General features: G+C 32.1%; 1 protein-coding gene across 4 annotated transcripts; it reads left to right on the plus strand.

Moving 5' to 3' along the window:
- The first annotated feature begins 396 nt into the window (after positions 1 to 396).
- Positions 397 to 12,307, plus strand: LOC108324190 (intermediate cleaving peptidase 55, mitochondrial). Of its 4 annotated transcripts, none has more exons than XR_008248050.1 (14): positions 397 to 538; positions 938 to 1,015; positions 1,253 to 1,516; positions 2,002 to 2,094; positions 2,323 to 2,529; positions 2,668 to 2,771; positions 2,942 to 3,008; positions 3,081 to 3,188; positions 5,465 to 5,557; positions 6,900 to 6,990; positions 7,118 to 7,183; positions 9,025 to 9,080; positions 10,083 to 10,143; positions 11,917 to 11,995. XR_008248050.1 is itself a non-coding variant. In XM_017557048.2 (14 exons), exons 1-14 carry the CDS (start codon positions 491 to 493, stop codon positions 12,013 to 12,015), a joined length of 1,440 nt encoding a protein of 479 aa, XP_017412537.1. In that variant the 5' UTR covers positions 397 to 490; the 3' UTR covers positions 12,016 to 12,307. The 4 variants fall into 4 exon arrangements, 3 of the variants coding, with proteins under 3 accessions (XP_017412537.1, XP_052731371.1, XP_052731372.1); XM_017557048.2 differs by having other exon boundaries at positions 7,118 to 7,188; positions 11,917 to 12,307; XM_052875411.1 differs by lacking the exon at positions 11,917 to 11,995 and having other exon boundaries at positions 7,118 to 7,188; positions 9,025 to 9,092; positions 10,083 to 10,145.
- Positions 12,308 to 14,480: the final 2,173 nt, after the last annotated feature.

Below are 14,480 nucleotides of genomic sequence, written 5' to 3' on the forward strand. Positions count from 1 at the left end.
TTCAATTAGAGTTGAAGCTTTAATTTTGTAATTAGAATTCACCTGTTGTAAGTATGTTCATTGGACAAATCATTGAAACCATTTGGTTTTCATTATGCTTTTGGTCACCTATTATTTTCTTTGAAGAAACTATAATCAAAATTTTTAAATAACAATGAACTCAGTAATACTAAATCGTTTATTGGTGTTGTTTTTTTATCAAATAAATATAAATATTTATATTAAATATTTCCCAGCATATATTTTTGAATTATAAAAGACTGTATAAATGTTATTCGAAAGAGAGGGCATTCCAACGTTTTACAGCACAATTAATTTATAGAGGGAAAATAAATCGAACATAATAATGATAATGATATATAATATAATAATAACAATAGTAAAACGATTGGGCGAGACAAATGAAGTGACAGTACAAACTTGTGAGGATTAACTCACTCTAAAACCCTTTAAACCTCTGCACTGTAGTGTATTGTTGAACACAAAGAAGATGCAGCGCGTCGTAAGAAAACTAACCAGCATAATTTCACACAGACAAGTATGTCTTCTTTCATAGCTTTCTGCAACCTCGTACTTCGTATTCATAGCATCTCAAACTGTTTGTCTGCTTAGTATGTTTTAATAAATGATTTTCTGATGCTACTGTGGTTTCGAACGTGGGAATTTTGTTTTGTTTCTTCAAATTCTGTTACCCATTTTATCAAATGCTTGTAACTCTTGCTTTTCTGTTGGTCAATTCAATCTTCTCGCACGGCAAATACTTTAACAATTCATACTCTCGGCCTTTAACCGGTTCTTCTCACCGGAAGCTATGCATGATTGATGATCTCATTTTTCTATTTTCTTTATTCTTATTTGTAAGGGTAAATCTAGGGATTATTCAAATAATTCATTTTGGTTACTCTGACTACTTGGCATTTGCAAATTTCGCTCGCAGGTTGTAGGTTTTCGTGCCTATTGCACTGGCGGGGTTGTTTTTGATGTTGGACAGCCAACCTCCGCATCTCATCCCCAGGTTTATTGTATTTCTATTTGTGTTTTTTAGAAGTTCAATAACAGAAGTAAAAGAATATTGTGATATAAACATTTCAAGTGTCTATTGTGTGTTTGCCACATGCAAGCCAACTATTTTGAAGTAGGGCTTCCTTGCTGGGCACTATCGTCTTGCTGGGCACTATCGTGTAGAGCATTTAGCTAAAATGCTTGTTTGTTAAGACTACTTAGCATTTTTTTATGTTATGTTACATTGTAGCTACTAAAAGATGGGGAGCTCACACCGGGCATATCTACTGAGGAATACATCCTAAGAAGAAAAAAGTTGTTGGAACTTCTCCCAGAGAAGAGTTTGGCAATCATCGCTGCTGCCCCAGTAAAGATGATGACAGATGTTGTGCCTTATACATTTCGACAAGATGCTGATTACTTGTATATCACAGGCTGCCAACAGCCTGGTGGTGTGGCCATTTTGGGACACGACTGTGGTTTATGCATGTTCATGCCAGAAGCTAAGCCTTATGTGTGTCTGACATTATATCTTCTTGAAAATAGAACTATGTTTTGCAATAGGAATACAATGCCAGTGTAAAAAGATGTAATTAATTGACATAAATTGGTTATGGGTTTAATCTTCATGCATTTTCAATGTAATGATTTTTACACAGTTAACCAATTAGAAATCTGTGACTTGTAAAGAAGTTATTACAAAGTTCAACTATTTTATCTTATATAACAATCTGTGATTAGATGACTGTGTAAATTTCTTTTAGACTGTCAGTTTATTTAAATTTAATTCAGTTATTTACTTACATGTAAAAGCATTCTTTTATATAAATATCTTATTATCAATATAAATCTATGATTTCAATTGTTTTTTCATGTTAGATTAACCATATGTCAATTTGGTCATTATGTGTGTGATTTTTGTTCTGACTTCTATGGAGTTTTGTTATAGAGAATTACCTAATCTCAAGTGAACGTTTTAAAATCTTAAAATGTGTGTAGGATGTTATTTGGCAAGGGCAGATAGCAGGAGTTGATGCAGCAGTAGATACATTCAAGGCTGATAAGGCATATCCAATGAGAAAATTGCATGAGGTGAATTACTGGTATCAACCATCAAAAGCTTTTACTTCCATAGAAATTATATAGTAAACAATTTTGTTCTTACGACTGAAATATTTCCATTGGTAAGCTTGCTGGAAGCTTGAAGCCAATGTTATGACATCTTTCAATTCTAAAAAGTGCATTGTCATCTCCTGGGTTAAACTGTTACAACTGTTATTTATAATGATTTTTATTTAACATTTTTTACTACTGATTCAGATCCTTCCCGATATGATAAAGGGATCATCAAAAGTGTTCCACAATGTCCAGACTGCAACTCCAGCATATATGGAAATGGAAGCATTCAAAAAACTAGCTTACTGTAACAATGTAATGGATCTAGCTGTTTACACCCATCAACTGCGATGGATAAAGTCACCAGCAGAGCTTAAGCTGATGAAGGAATCTGCATCCATCGCTTGTCAGGTACTTTCATCTCTAGTGCTACGGTAACTATTTGTTAACTAAATATTCCAAACTCCTATTGAGGCTGTTGAATGCACATTTGGTAATACCATTAGTAGGTCCTACATGTAGAATGATATCCATGTGATCTTTGAACAGGCTCTTTTGTTGACAATGCTACATTCAAAGACATACCCTTTTGAAGGTACACTTGCAGCAAAGGTTGAATATGAATGCAAAATTAGAGGTGCCCAGCGGATGGGGTGAGGAGTTTTTTATGTCTGAATACTTCATCTATTGCTGTTGATAAATAATATAAGAAGCTTCCATAAAAGAATAAAAGTAAAGAAGTTCATTAATAGAAAAGAAATTCAAGTTTAAGGATCATTTCATCCATAACTAATGATATAACCTTTTTTTTCCTCTGTATCAGATTCAATCCTGTGGTTGGTGGTGGACCTAATGGAAGCATTATACATTATTCTAGGAATGATCAGAGAGTAAATTCATTTAATAAATGCCATCTCCTAGTAACTTTAGTTTCGTGTTTCTAATCTTTACTTGTTTGGCAGATTAAACAAGGGGATCTTGTTTTGATGGATATTGGATGTGAGTTACATGGCTATGCCAGTGATCTTACCAGGACATGGCCACCTTGTGGTAGCTTTTCTTCTGCCCAGGTTAGCATGATTGATGTCCGTTTAGCAATTCAATCTACTAATTGCAGGAGAGCTTAATAAGGAAGAGTTTATTTTCATTTCAGCACATACAATAAGCTTATGTCTATATCGCTTTCTTATTTTTTCTCACATTTGATATCCAATTAATCGATCAATTAATAGCAATCTAGGACAAACAGACTTCATGTTCTCAACTTCCTGTTGCATACTTTATTGCATGATGGCTGTATACTTATAGGTATTCTTGTTTGTAGACATATAACTCTTCTCATACATAATGCACTTGTTTTTGATCAAGTTTCTATGATGTTAAAATAACTTCCCTTTTGTTTCTTGTAATGAGCTTTTTTGGCCATCATCTTGTGCTTGCTAAGTTTTCTACTCAAGGCCGAGATTCTGCAACATTAACTTCACGACATGAAATATTATGGCTTTTTTACTTCAAGAAAATGTTATTTAAATCATTAAAATTGGTACTTTGTTTTGAACTTCATGTTTGTTTTCTGTAGTCAAAGGTTTGTAAAGGAAATAATGAAAATAATTTTGTTTGTTGTGAAAGATCTGTAAAGGAAACATTCTTTTTCACTGTTTCCTATACAAACCCTTAAAATGGAAAATATAACGAAAATAATATCATACGTAATTAAAAGTTAAAACAGAAAACATTTTCTCAAACCAACACAACTTATTTTTCTTGCAATTTTTTGGAGGGAAGGGAGTTATTTATGAGATTGCCTTCTCAACAAATAATGGTAAGTGTTGGTGGTTATGATATTTGAATTTGCTTAAGCCTATAGTTATACTCTATACTTCCAGATTAAGGGAAGAAGCGTTGCAGATTATAGTTACGCAAATGGCCTCATGGTGAAGGGTAAATACTTTAAAAGTACAAAAAGTTTACCGCTAGTTGTTGGTGCTCCATGACATGAAACAGAAGATGAGATATTGATCAGTTATTATAGCCAAAATAGACATTTTTGTACATAGAAATATAGTTAATTGGGGAGAGGTACTTTGAATAATTTATTCATATCTGGTCATTCAATTAGGGATAGATTTGCTCTCTCCTCTTGCTTTTCTTCAAGGGATCTAATGGGCCTAAACCGTTGGGGACATAATTATGTAATACAAGTCGGATCTTTCTTTGCTTTTGGTATACTATGACATAAAAATGTTTGAAGCTTAGTTTTTTGTTGGAAATAACGGTTTATTATGATAAAATATGTTTAGGATTTCAATATTGTTTCGAATAAAATATGTTTAGAATCTTCAAATTTATTTCAATATATTGTTTCTTTATTTAAGAGATATTGATTGTTATAAATAGATTAGCTGAGAATATAATTGGTGGGATTGTTATCAAAAAAATTATTTTCTTGTTCATGCAAGTTAGAATCAGAGCTCTTGATATTGGAAGCTCTATTTTTTCTGCTTCGCAAACAATGAGACAAGGATGCACTGTTGCTTGTGCCACCCCCACTGTTGTGGGGCCAGTGGTGGGTTAGAACAGTGTGGTTCACGTCAGCAACCACTATGTTGACAATTGCATTGTTAGTGGAGCTGTCATAAGACATGATAGAGTATCTTGTTCTAGTGCAAAAGCTAAATTTTGAACCCTGTGCAAGAAATGTGTAAAGGGCTCTAGTTGAGAATAATTCTTGATGACCATAAAATCAAGGTAGACATTCCTATACAGCTCTGTCGTGACAAGTCAACCATGAGCATTGCCAATAATCTAGTACGTGACCAGGCAAAACATTGAAAATGACAAACACTTCATCAAAGATAATCTAGATAGAGTGTGAGGTTACGACCCATGTCCCTATAGGACTTAAGCTTAGGACAGTGGATATTTTCACTAAAGGGCTTCCTTAGGAAGGATTTCAGGATCTTGTAGGTAAGTTGAGAATGATTGATATTTATTGACTAACTTGAGGGAAACTATTGTAAATAATGGTTTATGAAGATAACATTATGTTTAGAATCTCCATATTGATTAAGATAAAATATCCTTAACATCTTTCTATATTTTGGAGAGATTGTTACAATAGAGGACCTCATAATGTATTTGGTATGGTCATCAATAAAATTATTTTCTTGTTTCCATGTGTAGTTCGAGTGTTTTGCTCCTTATCCATGCCTTGTGAAATCCAGACAAAATGAAACTCCTGATCTCCATATTACTTTGTTCTTTTAATGTCAAAATCAACTTATTGCTTTGCTCTTTTATTCTTGCCACTTTTCATATGAATATCATGGTTTCTTCTATATTTCAGGAGGAGCTTTATCAGCTTATACTGGAAACAAATAAGCATTGTGTGGAACTTTGTAAGCCTGGTGCCAGTATTAGGCAAATACACAACCATTCGGTATCCCTTTTTTCTTATCCCCTTTCAATTTTCGAAAGATGTAATAAGGTCACTATCACTCTAAACCAACCTAATAGCTTAAGTTTTTAGGAGATATAACTAAGTTGCCAAGAGTTTAATTCTTGCTTCCCTCATGCTTCTGAATAAAATTTGAATTCCATTGCAAGTTTGGGTGGGCCTGTGATATTCCTTCCTTTCAACAAGAGGGATTGTGTCGTATAAATAACAATGCCGTTTTGGAGCCTTTACCTAATAAATATTTCAGGAGAGTTGGTGATTGACAGAAATGTTAGTCAGTTGTGTTTGTTACTCTTCTCTTTTCCAGTTCATGATAGGATTTAGAGGGAAGAGTATCCTTAGTTATTCTAATCTTAAAACTTTCTTGATGATCTGATTAGGATTATGCAGTAGTTTCTCAAGTAATTGTTCAAAAGATTCAAAAGTATGAACTTATTTAGATTCAAGATATATTTAACCACGTGTAGAATGTTATGTAATTAAATAAAATAATTTGTTTTATATTTGTTTTTGGTGAACAAGAAACAACATTTTGTCTTAGCTAGTAACAGCATGGAATTGCTTATTCGGATTAAACAAAATCCAGCCTTGTCCATTAATGGAAAAATTATTTTGTCTTAGCTAGTAACAACCTATATCAACATAGATATATTTGGTAATAATATAGGATGTCCGTCTGCATTTTTGTACTTTTTAAATTGAACAACCTATGCAATAGCTTCTGTTCCAGCACAAACAAATACTAGAGTCTAGAATTTGGTTTGCCTCAAAAGTTGGATGTTGCTGGCTTATTTTATGTGGGTAGTAAAGCATGGGATTCTCCAAATATCCCTTTCTATGTGAAGCTCATCAGTAAATCTTATTAGAACTGTCATTTGATTAATTCTTATTTTATTCTATGATCAGTTTGGGAGATACCAAAGACAGAGCATAGGGAATTTAATTATCTCTGGTTTCTGTTGTTGGCTTGTTGAAACTGTCCTATAATTCAGCTGTATTCTGGTTCATGATTTCAAGTGGATCTGAACTTATGTTGCCTTAGTTAATCATCAAATATTTTCTTTTAAGTGTTCATTTTGCATTAACACCCAATTCACCACCAAAAAAACTTTCAATATTTGCTTTGCGCTTGACGAACATCATCTTATAACCAGTAACAGTAATTAGTGTGTGCTAGTGGCCTGAGTATCTTCTTCACAAACCCATCGTTATTTTTTGATTGTCATCTTACTTTTAAAATTTTCACTTTTGAATGTTTTACTATTGTTCATTTCGATTAGCTGAAGTTATACAAAGTGTAATCTGAAATGATCTGGTTACATAGGTTGAAATGCTGCAGAAAGGACTCAAAGAGCTTGGGATTTTGAGAGGTGTTGGAAGCAGTTCCTACCATAAGCTTAACCCAACTTCTATAGGTAGCTATGTGCTCATATCTGCTTGCTGACAAAGTGTGCAATATGTAGTTATGAGAAAAATAATTGTCATGTATATTCGTAGGACTGCTGATATATATATCTAATCACACTTTATTGGTCCATCCAGGTCACTATCTAGGGATGGACATCCATGATTGTTCAATGGTCAGCTTTGACGGTCCTCTGAAGCCAGGTGTTGTAAGTAGTTTCCCTGACAAAGCAAATTTTTCCATCTCCACTAACCACTGACAGATAATATTTAATAATCATTTGTCACACGTGGTTAATGGAGATATCTTTGCCTTATTCCTCTAAAATTATAATCCATTATTGTTTCAGATATATGGAGAAATTGATTTAGATTATGGAGAAATTTAATTATAGATAATTTAAAAACTTTAAATACTCATTCATGGAGCAATAATGTCTTTCTTCATGGAGACATAGAGGAGAAAATTTACATGGAGCAACCTTCTGGGTTAGTTTGTGAATTGCGCCAATCTCTCTATCTCTCTATGATCTTAAACAATCACCAAATGCTTCGTATAGAAAATTCAGCCATTTTACAGCACTTTGGGTTTAGTGAAATAGATTATTTAGTCTTTTATCGTGTTAGTTGATGATATAGTCATTGCAGGGAATGATGCTACTAAAACTTTTAAGCTAGAGAAACATTTATGCAATCACTTTTGGACCAAAGATCTTAGATGTCTCAAATACTTCTTCAGTATTGAAGTAATCTGATCAAAGGGAAGTATTGTGATTTCTCAACAAAAATTGATTGTAGAATAGATTGAGCTCTTCTCATACCCAAAAGAATATAAAAGACTCGTTGGGAAATTTATTCATGTCACTATTAGTTGACCTAACTTGTCTTTTGCATTGTATTAAATACTAAATTTATGTAGGATCTTCATCTAGATCAGTGGATCGTTGTCATTCACATCCTCATATACCTCAAAAAGGATCCATGACAAGGATATTTAAGGGAAATAATCAAATGACTAGTTATTGTAATGCTGATTGGTTAGGATCTCCAATAGATAAGCAATCCACTAGTGGATATTTTGTGTTTTCACTGGAGGAAGTATTGTTTCTTGGAAAAACAAGAAACAAAATGTGGATGCTCGATCTACTGATGAAGCTAAGTATAAGGCTATGTCATCACTCACTTGTGAGCCTATGTGGATTAAACAATTCCTTCAAGAGCTGAAATTTTGTGAAATGTAACAAATGAGCATGTACTGTTGTGATAAACAAACAACTATTCATATTGCAACCGATCCTATTTTTCGTGAGAGAACCAATGTAGACATTTATTGTTGTTTTGTTTGAGAGAACTTGTTATCAAAGGAAATTTGCACAAAACTCCAATGATCAACTTGTAGATATTTTGAATAAGTTTTGAGAGGATCTCAAATTAAATTTATTTGTTCCTAGTTTGGTACATACAATCTGTATGTTTGTGTTTAAGGGGGACTGTCATACTTGTTTAATTTATTTGAATGGATTAACTTGTTAGAATATGTTAACTTATGCATTGTATTACTTATCTGATCTGTGTAGGTTGATCATTTCATTACTTTTCTGGATATCTTTGGTGTATGAATTCTATTAATTAATGAATTAGTTATAAGAGATGATGTAATTGCTTCATATTTCTCTCTCAAGTGTATACGTGCTCTCAGCTAACTGCTATCAGAAGAACTCTGCTGCATAAAAATATGTTAAAGCTAGTGCTAACTGAATTAATTTTTAAAATTTACAGCCTAGGGCTCTTCGTTGATATTTTTCAACACATATTTTGTTATATAACTCAAATAACAAATATAATCTTTTTGGGCTGGGAATTAGGTGGTGAATTGAAGCAGGTGAATCCTGCCACTTAATTTTAACCCTCTTTGAGCAAGATAACCTCTTTTTGGAGTTTTGATTGCCTGCTTATGGGGACATATGCTTCAGAGTTGCACTGTGTACCCATATTAGCTGACAGCCTGTTCTTTTTTATAATTTGTGTGGTGTGTCTGTGTACAGGTAATAACTATTGAACCAGGAGTGTACATCCCGTCTTCTTTTAATGGTCCGGGGAGGTAATTATTAAGGTTGATTAAATAGCTGTTTTTTACAAACTGTTTTTTCCGAATTGATGATTTCCCATTGCTTACTCGTCTAAGGAAATTTTCTGGTTTACCAGCTAAATCGACTAAAGAATGCTAATTCACAGGAGTTTGTTTGCCTTGACTAGCTCCACGAATTTACCCTTCATTTCTCCTTCCAAGAATCTGGTTTCGTATACCAGTTTATTAAAGCTTGAATTGAGTATCCCGATTAAATAGTTTCCAAGGATGATTTAGCACCAATTACCCTGTTTTCTCAGTCTTCTCAATCCCTAAGGTCTTATTTTGGAATTTTGCAATGAGACTATTCATTCACTGTCTAGGGTGTTCTTATACCATCAGAAAAACGAAATAGCCATTCCCTCCAAAATAGGAATGTATTTCGTTCCATAAAGATTTACTGCAATACCTCTATATACCATGTCTTCCCTAAAAATGAGAAAAATCACTTTCTACCAGTAGCTGGACCATCAGGGTCCCCACCTTCAACCCCCAACTATCATTGCACCAACTCCATCTCGTTATAAATAACGTTTTATTATACTCTTATTTATAGGACTGGAATGGAATAGTCATTTAATCATATACACTTGGCAGTGGATATGGCTATTCCACTCTCATCCGCAGTCCTATTCAGTGGGGCCGGAAGTTGGGAAGATGTATATTTCCTAAATTATTCAAGCCATTAAGAGACATGTGTCCGTTTTTGTTGCTCAAATTTTTCATATGTAAATTAAGAATCTTACTTTAGTTAATCTGTTTCAATCGTAGTACCAGTTGGACATTTGGGCAAGCATGATATGATCTTATTCCTCTCACCTGTATTCTACTTGTTATGTCTTTTTTGGTCAATCGCTGCCCTGTTCACAATTGTCCACGTATACTCCGTATGAACATTTAGGATGTTTTCACTCTTGACATTAAATGTTTGTCTCCTGCGCAATATAATAAATCTTGGAAGAGGTCCAATTGCAGGTATCGAGGCATTGGGATACGGATTGAGGATGAGGTTCTCATCACAGAAACTGGTTATGAGGTATTTTCTCTTAAAGTTTTGCAGTTGAATGTTGAAACTAGTATGTAAATTGGGGTAGCTAGGTCATCTGCTAATTGTGCTTCTCTTGAGCGTTAGAATGATGAATGAAAGATGCAAGAGGTTGCAATAGATGAGTTCAAGTAAATACTTTATCCTTAAAAGACAAACAAGTAAGCACTTGCGCCATTTGAGTTTCACAATGCGACCTCCTTCACATATTATTATCTAATATGCCCCTTTTTTATGTTATGAACACGACCTCTCCAAGCCGATTTCACTCCATAAATAAATGGGGACATATTGGATAATAATGTGTTGTGGTAGTACCTAAAAAACTCAAATGGAGGCTCAGTGGTAAAAACTCCCGCATATGAGACTTAAAAGCTGACAAAAACGGATGATGATTTTTTACACAGCATCATTATCCATACTTGTCAAAGCTGTATGGAAAAATGGAGAGAAATAGCTTGAAATGATTTTGTTAAAAAGAAATAGGCAAGTCGTAAAAGTAAAGATACAGAAATGAATGAAAGCAGATTAAAAATAATAAGGTGAATCTTACTATTTTTAAAATTATACAGTTCAATTTAATTTCATCTTCTCTTTTCTCTTTCATTTCTTCCCTACCAAACATAGCATTAATGATTTTGTGGTAGGCGCAGCTATGGTACGTTTTTTTTATTACCCTTGATGAGTTGTCAAGAATTTTAGGGATTGCTGCTTCTCACAAGTTGGTCTCTCTGAAATCCGTATATGTATTAGTGGTGGTAGAATTTCTTAGTAACACACGGTCGTCTTATACAGTGTCATTACATGAGTAATCAGTTAGTTGTGAGCCATACTTGTCAAATCACAAACCAATAAATTGAAGGATATTGTTACGTTATAAAGTAATCAACGTCATTAATCTCCATCAATTATCGTCTAATCAATCAGAATTAAGTCGTTAGAATATTTACAAACTTGGATGTGCTAGGTTTAATTCAATAAATTCAATTCGATATATACATCCCTCCCCTGAAGCAAACATTATTTTGAAATTCCTAGTTTGTATTCATAATATTTTATTAACGGAAAAGGTCTAATCTTCGTAGTTAAAAAAGAGATGTGTTTGTATATATATAATCAATGTTTCTAACAGTATCAAAATAAACCAGCAAGCATTATATCAGACGAAACTTTAAAAGTAAATAAAGTGTGACATGATTAATGCATACCTTTTTTGCCTTTTACACATGTCTTTATAGGTTTGATCATTAGACTTGTGTGTGAAAAACATCCATATAGAAAGGTCATTTGTTTCAATAGATTTCAATATTTAAAGGGATTAATTAGTCCTTAACTTTGGGTTGAAAGATCTTAGAGAAAGAGAGTTCTTAGATTTAGTTTCAGTCTCTTAGATGTTTTGCGGTGATTTTCTCTGAGCAACGCTTGCAGTATATTGTTGTTCTTACACCTCATATATGAACACTTTATTTCATGTTAAGAATACATTGAAAATCACGGTGGAGTCAATTAATAACATTTCAATAAAAAACTTATTACGATATTTTTTACTTCTCAAGTAATATCTTGTCACGTTAATTTTTTGTGTGACCATGTTAATGGTGGGAATTATCTCATCGCATTAGTTAACTTAATGTTAGACAATTAAAGCAAGACAGAACATTTAATTTGTGTTCTTTCTGCAAAATCTACAGATGGTTTGTCCTGCATAGATACTAGTGACAGTTAATCAGTAACTGATATTTAAGTTGTTGGGAAACTACACAGGTCCTAACAGCATCAATCCCAAAAGAAGTGAAGCATATTGAGTCCTTGCTAAACAATTTCTGCCATGGAATGGGAACGCTGGACAGCCAAAACAACTGAAGAGGTTAACCCAACTGATATATTCCTTATGCCAGCAGTTGCAGACAACAACCAGAACAGTGAATCCTTGAGACGGGCATGCCATTGTTTGGAGCAGTAACTAAATTTTTATCCTTTATTTTGGTCTCCTGCATATTTTTTCAACCTGTGAAACATGTACTTTATAATCTTGACGAGGACAACGAGGTGGTCGAGGGTGGGGATATGTTATTTATGTTGTGTTAGTGTTAGGATTTGGATGATAAAAGATAAATTAGAGAAAGAAATGGATAACCATACATTTTATCTGATTTGATTGAAGAGCAAAATAAGAAGAAAATAGAAAAAATAATTATTTTCTATATTTTCTTTGGTATAAATTTCAAAACTGTCTATTCATGCTTTCTATCTTTGCAACTGAACGGAACTTTAATTGATTATTGTTCCATTTCCTTGATGATCCAATTTATGGCTCATTCCTGTTCTGTTCTTTACTTCATAGTTGTAAATGATTGATGATTGCGATTTCAAGAAGTGACCGACTGCAGATAAATTGTTCAGTGCTGTTGGAATGTAAACGGTTGAAATGTGAAAAGGACAATACTGATATTATATTATTCTATTTGATTGACTAGTTTTGTGTGTGGTTTAATAGTTACTCTTCTTTTTTTAATTCTTATTGATGTAATTGAACCAAAGCAATATTTTAATTTGAATTATTAATTGACGTTACGATTGCATTACTGCAACTTATTCCCTATTCCTGTTTTAATTGTCGGCTTTTTCAATAAAAAATATTATGTTTTGTAATTTTTTAAATTTCAAAACAATACATGCTAATTAAATATTTTTCGTGATTTAGATGAAACAAAACTTAAAGAATTAACATAAAGGAAACCAGTAGTATTACCTTTTAACAGATATTGGACTGTTATGAATTTGTTATTCAGAAAGTGAACTGAAATGTAATAATTTATAGCTATGTTAGCGATGCTTTTATAAAATATCATTGAATAATATTTTTAATTGAATTACACTTAATATTTTTTATGAATATTTCCTTATTGGTTAACTTTTTATTGTCAATTAAAGTATTATTAAATTTGGGTATGGTTACTTTGTTATCCGATGATTATAGAAATAAATAAATAAATATAACGTCCTGGGACTAAGAAAAATATGAAAATAAGTAATACATAAATTTAATACACATGATTACATAGAAACAAATTTTGAATAACTTTTTTAATATCAGATCAAATTTAAGTTTAACTTAGCATTATATAATTGAATTTGTACCAAATAATGACGAATTTTAATAGAGATGGAGTGTAGTCGCAATCCTTCCAACCTGGTGGTGAGGTCCAAAGCTTTCAATTCTTCTTCTTTTTAAGATTATAAGATTAGAGACAAAAATAAAAATCAATGTTATTAATGATTAAAAACGGTATAATTCACGTATAAGGTAAAGGTAATGAAATACACATATGAAAAAGGTAAAGAAGTTCGACATACTCGAACATGAAATTAAAGAGAACTTCATAGCAAATGACATTTTAAACTCAATAACATATAACTCATTCAGATAAGTCTAAGTCAATAGCACATAATTATACCATGATCACTAATTAGTAGAGACTCTTATAGATGTCTCAAATGTTACATATAATCTCATATAATTTGTATATAAAGGAAAACAAAATAGAGAAAGGAAGTAGTACAAAATCAACTTATTCTAAAGAAATATATGAAAGTGAAGAGCTCACATAATCACTCTAGTGGTTTTCAATATTCACACCATAAAAGAAAAAAAATCTTTATACATAAATAAGAGAACTTTAAAAATGTAATTTATAAAAAAATAATATATTTTAAAATAATAAAACTAGTTTGTAACAAAATTATTTGTATTAAAATATTTTAATATTAAAATAGTTTAATCTCACTATTTTTAAATAATTATCACTTTTATAATGTGATTTTTTAAATCTTTATAGATTTACTATAAACCATCTACCATTATTAATTAAGTGAACATTTATTGTGTTATATATTTTTCATGATGATATTCTTACATTTATTCGTGAAACATAGTTGTCTAAAACCACAAGAAATATTTATTTTCTTTGGTGTAAACGTTTTAGGTTTCTGCCTTATGGGCCAAACTTATCCATCTATTTTCTTTTTCACACATGCACAGCACAACCTAAAGAGCTGTTTGAATTCTTCTTCTTTTGTGTTTTATCTTCTGTTTTAACTTCAAAATTACATAAAAGGAAAAATCAAAGTATTTTAAGATTAATTTTTAACAAAATTTTCCTCTTTAATAACTTTGTAATTGATAATTGTTACTTTAATCGTTTTATACTTAACTAAACAAATTTGACATATAATATATTTTTTTCGTAACCATTAAAATAGTCAGAAGAATTTTCACCGGCAGTTACTTTACAATAACTTCATTTTTATTTCGTTTCGCGTTATGT

The sequence above is a fragment of the Vigna angularis genome, chromosome 3 (assembly GCF_016808095.1).
Source record: "Vigna angularis cultivar LongXiaoDou No.4 chromosome 3, ASM1680809v1, whole genome shotgun sequence".
Taxonomy (NCBI): domain Eukaryota; kingdom Viridiplantae; phylum Streptophyta; class Magnoliopsida; order Fabales; family Fabaceae; genus Vigna; species Vigna angularis.

Excerpts from the sequence above, each read along its gene's own strand:
- LOC108324190 (XM_017557048.2), top strand. The coding sequence starts at position 491 with ATGCAGCGCGTCGTAAGAAAACTAACCAGCATAATTTCACACAGACAA. Across the intron at positions 9,081-10,082 it reads TCTTTTAATGGTCCGGGGAG|GTATCGAGGCATTGGGATAC; the intron begins GTAATTATTAAG and ends GTCCAATTGCAG. Across the intron at positions 10,144-11,916 it reads TCACAGAAACTGGTTATGAG|GTCCTAACAGCATCAATCCC; the intron begins GTATTTTCTCTT and ends GAAACTACACAG.